This window comes from Amblyomma maculatum, chromosome 11, assembly GCF_055883805.1.
Source record: "Amblyomma maculatum isolate TAMU_Amacu chromosome 11, ASM5588380v1, whole genome shotgun sequence".
Taxonomy (NCBI): domain Eukaryota; kingdom Metazoa; phylum Arthropoda; class Arachnida; order Ixodida; family Ixodidae; genus Amblyomma; species Amblyomma maculatum.
The window spans coordinates 18618395-18631456 of NC_139354.1; the positions used below are offsets into that span (position 1 = coordinate 18618395).

At 45.0% G+C, this 13062-nt stretch overlaps 1 protein-coding gene across 1 annotated transcript; it reads left to right on the top strand.

Annotated features, from left to right (window-relative positions):
• Window positions 1–251: 251 nt before the first annotated feature.
• LOC146172966 (trypsin alpha-like) lies at window positions 252–12552 on the top strand. Its single transcript, XM_084585096.1, has 6 exons — window positions 252–281; window positions 2365–2465; window positions 3124–3386; window positions 7162–7301; window positions 8108–8285; window positions 12353–12552. Exons 1-6 carry the CDS (start codon window positions 267–269, stop codon window positions 12550–12552), a joined length of 897 nt encoding a protein of 298 aa, XP_084441222.1. The 5' UTR covers window positions 252–266.
• Window positions 12553–13062: the final 510 nt, after the last annotated feature.

Sequence of the window (13062 nt, forward strand, 5' to 3'; positions counted from 1 at the left end):
TGTGACCTGATTTTTTGTACCAAATTTCACAGCCTTTGTTAAAATCAGAGAAGCGGAACGGAAATTCACTTTCATGGTCTTTGCAGAGCTTTTGCAATATGGTGCTCGCTTTTCTGCTTTGTCGGCCCGATATACGATTATGACTGTGTCGCGAGAAGTGAGTGCTGTCGATGCTGTGACGAAAACGAGTTCGAACTGCGGATTTTATAGAATGCGGTGTGTTCTTCGAGACCAGGGTGATCAACGGGCGGCGCGCCAGTCAGGGGATGTTCCCCTGGATGGTAAGTCTGAAGCACCTGGCATTGCTTTCTTTTTTCGCTGTTGTTTAGGTAGAAATTCTCTTTCTTGCCATGTTTGGAATAGCAAAAGAACGGAAAGGCCTTGCTTGAAATAAGCCTAAGACACATTGAATGTCCGCCATGCAGCCTGTAGACGATTGGTCATGAGTTCCCAGATCACGGGGTCGGGTTCCGAGCCACAAATTGGGGTGATTACGAACATGCACGAAGCTCGAAATGAAGAAGGGTCTCATATACGCCCTTAAGGAACTTGGTGGCTTCTTGGCGCCGTAAGTGTCCGCCTATAGTGTTCAAAAAAGAACCTTGTGTTCTAAGAACTTTGATCGATTCGCTTCCTCTATGCGATACTCTGATGCTTCTATTTACATTAGTGTGCGCATTTTATGTACCTGCGTGCCTAACAGGGGTAAGAATGTTCAGTGCTGGTACAGCAAATGTAAAGAAAATGAAGGAGCTTCTTAATCCACCCAAATTTACACTTACACATTTGAAGGCGTTTGCGCGTAGTGACGCGTGCTGTATGATATTACGTATAGTGTGATCACGTCAGCGTTCGGCACTGAAACACCACTCGTGCACAACGAAATTTTCGAAACTTTCCCGCCGAAACTCCGTCACATCAAATTAAAGTCTTTCTTTTTTTCGTGAGTTGAAAAATTTCAGCACGCTATAGTTTCAAGTTTGGTGAACGTTTTGAATCATCCCCGTAGACACGTAAAGATTTTCGTGCACGAAAATTCGAACCCTGCGATTTTGGAACTGAGCATTTAGCGACACTCCGCGCTGCTCCATACTTTCACTACGAAAAATTCCATGTTCTCTATATATTCTAGTAGGGCACCACTGTGTTGCTAGCCTGTTGCTTCAGACGGAGGGAAATGTACTACCTGGAGTGTATTTTTACTCTCAGATTCTATAAAGGGTCGATGAAGAACTTAATTTAAAGAAAAAAATACTTAACCAAACTCCAGCAACAGGAGCAATTAAGCCAGTTTAGGAAGCTGGATATTGGGACCATAGAAACTGAGCAAAATATCACTCTATTTTGTGAAAAGTCGCAAGTGCACATTATACACATCAGCTTTTTTAGTATTGCGGAGTAAACGCCATTTGGAACCATTGTAATACTTCAAACATGCTAAAGTCGACGGATACCCTTCAGTCAGTGGCGTCGACCGATTTTTATAACACCGCTGTTGATGTCATTAAGCCACGGTGATTCCCCCTTCATATTCCACACCCATGGGGTATGATCATGTTACAAGGCGAGGTCGTTATCCAACAATCAATGAGAATTTGTCTATGCTGTTGGGTGGAATATTGAACTGTCTCCAACTAGAAAAAATACCGGCATGCCGCTTGCTTATTTCATTTCTGCAAATTTTCGCCCAGGCGGTGTAAAACAAAAGGTGTCCCGGAGTTTCATACAAGTGGTGTTTCACACGTAACCGAATACCTACCCGTTTCAACCGATTAGTAAGCTAAACATGTAAGGAAGAGATAGTAAGCTAAACATGTCAAGAATAGATAGTAAGCTAAACATGTAAGGAAGAGATAGTAAGCTAAACATGTAAAGTAGAGATAGTAAGCTAAACATGTGAGGAAGAGATACCTTAGTGAAAAAACCCTATTATTCACAATAACCTCATACAAATTCTCATACTAAACACAAACTAATCTCATACAAATCTCATATAATCTCATACTAAACTCATTCACCATATGAGAAATATATGAAAATTATTGAGATTAGTATGAGTTTAGTATGAGAAATCTGTATGAGGTTATTGTGACTCATATGGTGTTTTTCACTAGGGAGCTAAACATGTAAGGAAGAGAGCGAATACGCAGTCTGCTGTCCCCCCCCCCCCCCGGGGTCATCTGCGCTGCTTACGCACGATCGAACGGTAGGGGTAAGTGGTAGCGCTAATTTAAAAGTCTCTACTGTCCCTTCTCTGCAGTTCTAAAGAGTGCGGAACGTAAGGGTGTCCTTTTCGAGCTACACACACTATCCTAAAGCAGGTAGGCCGGTCGTAATCATACTGACACGAGATGTGTCCTTCAGGTGCGACTTCTGGTGTACATCAATGGATCGTCTCCGTCGACTTGTGGCGGCGCCATCATATCGCGGTGGCACATCCTGACGGCCGGTCACTGCGTCATGCGGTAAGAAGCCACCGGTAGATGTATTTGACGAGACGTCATACGCATCAAGATGTGATCCGTAAATTAACAGCGCAACATGTGATACACGACAAGCGAAGAAAGTTACAGACTGCTGCTAAAATATTTAGTTTTGTTAGTTTATCTGTAGACGTTTGGAAGACGTTAAAAAGCACAAATGTGGAGAGAAGCGTGAGGAGGTCTACGGTCTACTTACTCTCGTCCCCCCTGTGGTAGTTCCATTTTGCGCCATTTAATATGTCGACATGCAGAGCCTTTGTTTCGAACAAGCCTCTTTTAATCTCAAGGGAGTTAAGAAAAAGGGGGTTTAAGTAAGAAAAGCATCTTCTTCATTTTAATAGTCACTCATTGAGCAACAGAAGAAAAAGGGGCACAATAATAATGTCTTGATTGCAGTCCTTCTAAAGACAGATATGTATTTCCTTCCCCTACCACTCGATGATTATGATGATGATGATTTCTACAGTAAGAAGGCTTTCGCAGTGGGAAAATTCTGATACCGAGGATGGTAGGAATATATGGCAGAACATTTCAGCCTTGTTGAAGAAAGATGTCATCCTTTTGATGCCTCAGTCTCTCTTCCTTATGCTTGGCAATGCTAATGGGGACTATGGTAACAACAGCAACCATTTCCACGTAGTGGGCACAAGCTAATACCCAAGATCGAGGGCGTATACGGCGCCGCCGACACCACGTCGAAGCACGCGGTGAAGACCCGCATCGCGGCAGTGGCTTTACATCCGCGCTTCTCGGAGGACCAGTACCACGACGACATCGCCGTGCTTCGGGTGCCCAAGCCGTTCGACTTCGGCTTCAAGATCAGACCCGTCTGCCTGGATTTTAACCTGGGCGACCTGACCGGCAAGATGGTCACCGTGGCCGGGTGGGGTGTCCAGAAGAGCAGTGAGTGGCACTGACTTTCATACTGAAAAGTACGGTGACTCGCTACCTCATCTTATAGTGGTCATCTGTACGCTTGTGAGTCAGTTCTGAAAGGCAGAACGTAACACTGTATTTTAAGTTTTATTTATAGGCGTCGAACACATGTAACAGAGTCATAGAGGCCACCGCATCCCTGCACCTGGCTAATCTGCAACCGCAGCACTGACCCATGAAGCTCTAATGAAGGGCTAAACTTAGGGAAAAAGAAAATTGTAGATATCAGACTGAAAAACAAAATAGAGCAGAACAGAGCACAACAGCGAGTTAGTCACATTCTATCTGTAATTAGGAAAGATAAGGAGCTGCAAAATCCATATGAACTTGGGTTATGCATACAATATGCCGAACGGATACCCTACAATCTCTTATTAGCAATACAGAGTATATGGCAGTCAGAGGAAAGCACAGGCATATTTGCAAGATAGTAATAAAACAACAGTATTCGATTGGGAAACTCTCCAGCGCAATCTGGTCATGATTGAGCTCGTAAGGTAAGGTTGGATATAGGCATCTGCCCTTGATAGCAGTTCATTTATCTGATGGTGATTTCAAAGTACTGGTTCAATCAGTACTTTGAAATCCTTCCTTTTGAACCATCCTTCTCTTGAACAAAGAAAAGAGATTGCGAAGGCCGCATATATATAGATATATATAAATATATATATATTGCATGTGCACCTTTGTCAAAAGGTTAGAGCCCAAGGTTTCTAATCCGTCCAGTGGCGCCTTTTTAGCATTCGTGCAAGTCGTTCACATTGTAGAGGGTAGGACAAAAATTATCCTTACCTTCGGTAAAGTTGGAACTCTGAGAATGCACTACGAGCCGTACGGTGTGGCTCAGAAGCAAAGCCCCTGGACTCTAAACTTTTGACAAAGACTGTACGTACAGCATTTGTCAGACGTTTAGAGCCCGAGAGGTCTGCTTCTGAGCCAAGTAGTGGAGCTGGTTTAGCTGATTTAGCATTAGTGTAGGTCCTTCCCATTGGAGAGGGCGGGATAAAAATCTTCACACAAACAAGAGATTCGAAACACTGGAAGTGCATCACAAGCCGTACGAAGTGGCTCAGAAGCAGACCCCCTGGGTTCTACACTCTTGACAAAGGCTGTACCGTCTTTGCCAAGCGTAACCAGGCTGCATGGTTTGAGCCCTTATTGTGAAGCAGTTATGTCACCCATGACGTCTTAATTCTTTGAAAAGCAAGAGCAGTCTTCCCCACGTTTCAACCTCTTGTGACCTTTAGGGAACTCATAAAGGCTGCATTATACGAATGAGAAGTGAACTATATCCTTGTTAATTTCTGCAAAGGCGGCAGCACAGTATAAAGGAGACTTGGCACACATAGATAAGAAGGGTCTGGGTCAATGCATATCTGCTTCCGGCATGAGAACGCTAACCCCAACCTGAGCACGCTGTGGTACTGCCAGGCGCTTACAAAAGTGCTTATTCGTCGCTCTGTCCCGTGCTTATCTACCAACCCGAAAGCGGTTACAAAGAATGGTTCTACAGCCCATCAGCCGCCCAAATGACAATCAAGAGGCTCAGTTGTTGCTGCTGCGAGCGCACCCCAATCATCATGTACACTCTGTATTCAAAGACCAGGTTGAGGTCATAGCACTTAAATCCAGACTCCAACCTGGATCGAAATGTATATTTCGAATGTACTTCGGTGCATGCCACGAAGCTGATAATTAAAATCACTATCAAAGAACTAGCCACCCTTAACGCAGCCATCGCTTAATTAGGGGAGTGAAACACTCTCAACCTGATGCAAAACGAAAGCCAAAATAAATTTGTAAAATACCAGCAGTTATTTCCCTCAAGCTTACCTTAAAAATCCGCTAAATTTTCCGTGCGTAGACCTGTTTCTTCCTCCGCAAAACTTACTTTAACTGCTGCTACTCCCAAACAAGACAGGACATGTAGTGCGAAGAGAGGATAACCGATGGTCGCATAGGGTAACAAACTGGATTCCAGGGGAAGGGAAGCGTAGCAGGGGGCGGCGGAAAGTTAGGTGGGCGGATGAGGTTAAGAAGTCCGCAAGGGTCAAGTGGATGCAGCTAGCACAGAACCGGGTTAATTGGAGAAATATGGGAGAGGCCTTCGCCCTGCAGTGGGTATAGTCAGGCTGATGATGATGACTCCCAAAAGTGAGGCCAAGATCTTCGGTGGGGTTTTGAGCGCCATAAGTACGCCCTTATACAGTATCTTCATGTAATCATCAGGCGAATTAATTCCGCCGACGAACCAAAGCGCCTCCCAATTATCTCCAGATGAATTTATAGCAGCCACGGCTCAGTTATTGTTGTACACTCTTTAAGCCGGTCATATCCACTGCTTGTCCGCCGCCCGAAGTGACGTTTCATTTCTGGTATCAACTGAGGCGCACAATAGGCTACAAAGCAAAAAGTACTAAGGCTGCGGTGCTGATTCAATGGACAATAAAATGAAATTGAAAACTAAGCTAAACGCTGCCTGCACGAGCAGATCATAGCTCGCAAGAACTGCAACCGATATTCTTTATTTCACGCGGAAAGGCAGCTGCGTCGTTGACAATGTCAGAGCTAAAGTTCACGGTATATATTCTCCCACATCCGAGAGGCCCAGAACCAGAGAAGATTGAGTCATTTTTATGAGTTGTATTCACCAGAACTTCCCGGCCAATCAGAGGAGCCACTTCCGAGTACGCATGCCGCTGAAAATTTCGGTTCAAACTTATTGAATGCAACGGCTACACGCAGGCTTGTGCACAAAATGCGCGGCAAAAAACTCCTTGCTTTCTCTTCGTCGTCTTTCTGTCCGTAATGCGACACATTTTTTGTGCCACTCATCGCATTCTTGGCTACACTCGCAGAGCCACTTTTCTAATACTTCGACAATGAAAGCAATGAACCAATCATAGCCGGCGAAGAATTCACATCACGATGTGCAGTTGAAGGAATTCGCATACACTGCCTAAACAAAATCGCACTCTTTACGTGTATATGACTCACACCTTCTAGAAAGGGTGCATCGAGGTATTGATGCATCTTTTTAATACGTGCCGCAAGCAGCACTGCACCCAATAAAAGGGTGCAATAATGCCTCAGTGCACCCTGCCTGAAGCTTTCCGTAAGGTGTGAATTGCTGACACGGAAATGCAGCTTTGAGCGGGATTTATTTTCAAGTGTAGGGTGTCGCCACATGTACTTCGATGTTAAGCAGTTTCGTGGGGCTTGAAAAGCCTTGTTCTTGACAAAAAATAATGATGATAATGCACTCTCCATCGCGTGATGCTAAAACATCCAAATCCCGTTCCCGTTAGTGTCAGTCTGGTAGCCCCAGGTGATCAAAACTAATCTGCAGTCAATCCTCATCTGTGGCGTGCCTTTTTCTTTTAATGCGAAAGTATTAATCCAAAGGCTACTACTCCGTGGAACATCTTGTCTCGCTTATCGAGTAACCGCGATTGGTCAACGGCTGCATACCAACGCGTTGCCGGAGTAATTACGACGTCACTCAGTATAGTGCTGCAGTCAAGTAGCCAATCAATAAAAGAAGAAAGTTAACTGGTGACAAATGCGTGCCTCATTTTAGCCAACTACGCACAACATGATCAAAACACATGCAACACCGCTCTTGCACAATATTACAATTTTAGCTCGGATGTTCTCCTTTTTTTTTTTTTCCTTCTTGACATATTAAAATCCGTTAACTTGCAATCCGCGCATCTCTTCCTTTTCCTACGCAACCTACCAGGCCGGGGTCCATCGGATAAACTGCGCTACACCAAGCTGCAGGTGCTCGAACAGTCTGAATGCGCAGAGAAGCTGCAGTCGTACAGCTTCAACAAGTCCAGCATGATGTGCGCCTATGCGGAGGACACTGACGCCTGCCAGGTGAATTGAAACGAGTCCTTCGAAAACAGTAACTGACCGAAAAAACCACGAGGAAGCCGCGTTTATTACAAAGGAATTATTAGAGTGAGTTAATGTTCGCAATTTGTGCACATGAAATGAGTATTTCATGTTCGATGCATCTGCGACGCGAAAATTTGCTATTCAAAAAAAATTAGGACACCATTTCACTGGATGACAGAATAAATCACATTAGAACCAGGACAAAAGGATAATACATGTACCCAGCGCATATTAAATAATTTATTAAATTGATGCTTTTCGCCAAGAGTTTTCGTTTCTGTTTCAGTGGCCTGTGTATGACCTCACTTGAGAACTCACAAAACCACGACGAGTCACGTCCGCTTGCTACGGACGATAGAGCAGCGAATGTGTCATCGCTTTGTGAGCACACTTGGAGGTTCTCTGTGCCTTCTTCTGACGTCACAGCTCGCGGAAACTATCGCACTGTACTAAAATATCTTTAGAACATTAAGGCATATATTATCAAGTTACGGCGCTCCCGAGTTCCCAGCGTAAGGTCAATACCAAAAGGAATTTAAAAAAAAAAAAACTCAACGCATACTGTTCGGGGAGAAAGGTATCATGTACGCGTAGGAGAACCGCGATCATGTGTAAGGTTATCCGATGTATTTATTAACCATACATTGGTGGCATCACCAATACGACCAATCTGTAAGTAACGATGACGTATTTAAATGCGTAACCAGTTCATTCATGTGATCTGCTCATGTGATTATTAGGGCTTTAATTGCCAACCCTATGAACCCCCTACATGCATGCCACAGGGCGACTCCGGCTCCGGTGTGATGTTCCGCCAGGCCCACAGATACATCCAGGTGGGCATCGTGTCGCACGGCGTAGGCTGCGCCCAGGGCATGCCGGGAATCTATGTGCCCATCAACGTCTACAAGGAGTGGATCCTGCAGACCATCGCCGACCAGAGTGCCTTCAAAGAAATCGGAGGCAAGACACAAGGAAGCACCTGAAGCAGTTTTTCATCGAAGACACAGTAAACAAAATGGGTCACGGCTACAGTGTTGTTTCTTTCTTATAGTGCCAGTTCTACAGGCGTAGTCCTCGTCCACCTCTATCCAGCGCCTTGTGATTTCTTGGGTACGCTCTACTGTTTATTGCAAATGTGCGCTCTTTTCGGTACGACCCGCACCATATGCTTCAAACAAATTAATTCAAACTTCACGGGTCTGCGATGCATAACAGCCGATGATGGATATGGGTAATTGCTTCACATCATCCAAAACAGCCAATAATGTTTTCTCTTCTTTGTCTTCGGACACAGCAGCGCCGGACAGTCGATGCTCACGCGTTGTACGTCTGGCCTATATAACCCTCCCTCCTCCGCGCTTCCTCCGTCATGACGTATACTATCCTGTCCGCCCCCATAATGGCGGAGACAGAATCAGTATTAACAACGTTCGAGGGCACCAATGCACCCCCATAACTCTTTTCTGCCGCGTCTCGCGTAGATGCAACCCTGAGAGGCCCAACGCCTTGAAGTGCATTAGGTGCCCGAATATGGACAATAAGTGCTGAACTGCCGTCGCCCTGCGAAGTATCAACGTTGCCCAACATGCTGAGCCCAACATAACCAACAAGATTAATTGTATCATTGCTCCGCTTATTGTGATTCCACTGCGGTGAAACCCACCCTTCATTTGAGCGGAAATGTCCATTATAAAAACAGCAAGACCAAGGACTATAAAGCCGCATATGATCGAAGGAGAAGTCTCAGAAACTAGCTGGATATTTCAAAACAAAAACAGAAAAGACGACCTAATTCTCGACAGTCCACTACAAAAGGATCATCGGTAGAGCACAAATGACGCTTCGTCACAATTTAGAAAGTATCATGAGCAACCCCATCATGCCCCTAACCAAGACGACTTCCCTCCACTAGCATATAAAAGTGCATATAAAGTGCATATAAAAGTGCAAAAAAGTGCAAATGTACCCCAGACTACAAAAACATGCGCATTTTGTTTCGCCACAGTGATATATTGTCGCGCGATGTAATGGAGGCCTTCCACATTCATAATCATGGCACGAGCAACCCTTCCTTCTCACTATCAGAGAAGGAAATGGCCTATATCTTTCCACCCACATGCCGTTTGGATACCTAAATTTCTTGCAGTGACAAGTTGTTTCAAGAAATATTTGGATCTTCAATAAACCTCAGTTGATCGTCAGCGCGTGAGATACTCTGTGCATGCAGTACACTGGCGGCAGCGTGACATCTGTTCTAAAGACAGGTAGTTGCACAAGAGCAAAAGCGGAACGGCGTGCTTACGGTCATTAAAGGGAACCGGCACCAGTTTTAAACTTCGATGTACTTTGAGTGGTTGAATGATTATAGCTTGCAGTTTCAGTACGCGAAATATTGTGGCGCTATCCTTTCAAGGAATGGTGCAATAAGCGATTAAAACCCCGACAGCTGTCAGGCTTCCCCGCACAGCACAGCGACGGGTGATGAGCAAATGATGACGTGACTAACGGTACCAGCACATTTCCCACCTAGAAACGCTTTGTTTCAAGAAGTAAATACAACTCTATTGAAAGCGAAGCCCTAGAAACATTCTTTGGTTGGGGGGGGGGGGGGGGGGTTAACGTCCCAAAGCAACTCAGGCTATGAGAGACGCCGTAGTGGAGGACTCCGGAAATTTCGAGCACCTGAGGTTCTTTAACGTGCACTGACATCGCACAGCACACGGGCACCTTGCTTTTCGCCTCCATCGAAAAGTGGCCGCCGAAGCCGGGATTCGATCCCGCATCCTTGGGAACAGTAGCCGAGTAACCACTGCGCCACCCCGGCGGGCAGAAACATTCTTTGGTGGCATCAGAATAGGCTACGTAGGATGAAGGCGAAAGGAACGAAAATAAGAAATATTACCGTCCATGAAGCCATCACCAAGCTTCTCCGCACTCTTTTAGTACTTTGAGGGAAAGCTCGAATAAATAAATATTCCTCAATGGGCTTCTCATGAGTAAATTGAGAACGCAAAATACGGGCTTAAACAGCGGTAAATATGACCTCATTCGGGCCGCCGGCACATTTCGGCAGAGGAATGTATTCTGAGATAGGACAAACTCTAGCCTCTAGTATCCTTCCTAACTCCCATTACAGTAAGGATTTTACGTGGCCTTCGTTTGTACGTCGCGGATGAAGACTGGTGTGGAGAGAAAAAACAGCAATTACCTTACCCTTGTCCGGAAAAAAATCATATACGGCTTGAGGGAAGTAAGGATGGAGAGAGCGAAACAGGAACTATATAAAAAGACTGAGCGGGAAGATCACGGATCAACGGTGTCTTCGTTGTATCGTCGCACGGATGGAGGAAACATATCGTCACGTCTTCTTCTTACTATTTGGAAGAACCACACAACATGACAGTAGTTTCTAATGTATCAGACGTAGGCGCGATTCGTTGTATTGACTGTGGTAAAGCTTATATCATGCAAAGCTTCTCGGGCGGTGTTGCGTCAGCGCTTCTCCGGAGAGACGTTCCGTCGCGGCAAGGGGCGGCATGCACTGCTCGAACGGCCTGGCTACGTCGCTTTGGAATTTTAACTCGGAAGGTGAGCAAGCGAGCATTTAAATTTGTTTAAATTTAAATGCATCTAAATTTGTTTATCGGCGTGCATTCTGCACAATCTTCCTTCCTGCTCATTTCGGTTCAGTTCAGTTCAGTTCAGTCGTGTCCGACTCTTTGCGTGACCCTATGGACCATGTCACGCCACACTTTCCGGTCTCTATCTTCCTAACATCACTTCATCTGCAGCGCCTCGAGGATGCCATCTAACCATCGCGTTCGCTGCCTACTCCTTCTCCGGCGACCCTCAACCTTTCCCAACATCAAATCTTTCTCCGGCGACTCCTCTCTTCTCATCAGATGACCAAAGTAGCTGAGCTTTAACTTTAGAATTTGACCCTCCAATGAGCAGTCAGGGTTTATGGTCGACAATATCGACTGATTTGATCTTCTGGCAGTCCAAGGAACTCTCAAGAGTCTCCGCCAGCACCACAATTCAAACGCTTCAATTCTTCGGCGGTCAGCCTTCTTCACAGTCCAACTCTCGCATCCATACATCACAACTGGAAAGACCATAGCACGAGTTATACGGATCTTGGTTGGCAGACTAATGTCTCTGCTCTTTACTAGGCGGTCAAGGCTAACCATGGCTCTCTTTCCCAGAAGCAGGCGTCTCCTAATTTCATGGCTGCAGTCTCCTTCCGGGGTAATCTTGGAGCCCAAGAAGAGAAAATCTGCACTGCATTTACCAGCATTAACTGCATCACTGACTGCATTAATTAACTTGAGGAGTTGTTACTTATGTGTAGGCGCATGAACCATAGTTTTACGTGATTTACGTGACTGCATTAAAAGAGTATGTCAAAAGAAGTGTTGATAAACGACGCTGCCGATACGGTGGTGACGTCTCGCGCCTCTGCGAGCCCATAGCATGCTTTGAATTCCTCGTTGGCGTTTCTCAGTTCTCGTTTTTGTTACGTTTTATAATACATTGATAGAATACACTTGCTCGATCTGGGCCTTTATAGCACTTTTTATATATAGTGCTCGAATAGAACTTTAAATAAAGTGTACAAGTTCTAAGTGAATTGTCAACATCAAACAGTAATAGAAGTGTTCATTAGTGTTTCTTTAAATGTCCACTTTCCGTTTATTGCGCTTATTTATGAGCTTACAAAGGTGATTATTACATGCTTGAAAAATGCATACTATGCAAGTGATATACGGGTAGCGCAAGGTTCGGCTAATGTATTAATGCTAAACGAGCGTGAAAGAACAAACACGGAAGAGAAGACAGTACAACGCCAGCGTTTGTGTTATGCTGTCGTCTCTTCCGCGTTTGTTGTTTCGCGCTCGTTTAGCATGCATGCCTACCAACTCGCCCAACTTCTCACGTTATCGGTCAATGTGTCTACTCGGTTTTCACCTCAGATGTTATACAGTCTGGCACGCATTTCTTTCAATTGCTTCTAATGCATATTGCAGCTTCCTGTACTGGCCGCCGTTCTGCCACCATGAACTATCCCCAGCCTCGAAAGAAATACCAGCTGCTTCAACAGCGCATCCAGAAACTTCAGCAGTCCGCACAAAGTCGTCGCCAGAGGACCTTGGCCGAGATAGCAGATGATATAAGCACATATGAACAGTCGTCAGTTGCTGCACTGGTTGAAGCTCAGCAGGTTTAAACGCTGTGGTTGCCTTCACAGCAGCCGCAACAAAGCATTTAACCTAACTTCCCTTTCATCCCAAAAGGGCTATAGATAATTTGGTTTCGTGTGAACATAAATCAGGAGACTGCCGCTCTGGTTGAAGGTGTGTTCTCTTGAAAATAGGTTTTTCCTTAATTTGAACTAATGATAAGCAAAGAGCTTTGTTTTCGGCACCCGGGCGTGCATGCACTATATGTTTGACGAAATGTGTATTCAGAAAAGGTCCTGCAACACACCTTTCAATACATTTTAAGGCCTTGTGGAATACTGTACCATGCAGGGTGGAATCTGCGATAAGGCACTGGTGTTCATGGCTAGAAGCATTGGAACATAATGGAAACATGTTTTTGCTTATTTTTGCGTGTGAATGCCTTTTTAAGGCTTTTATTGAGAGACGTGTCTAGAGACAATATCGGTCAAGCCCTTTCTTTGATTCATCCTTGATTAAAAAGTAGAACATTCTTGGAATTGTGCAGCAGTGCTGTA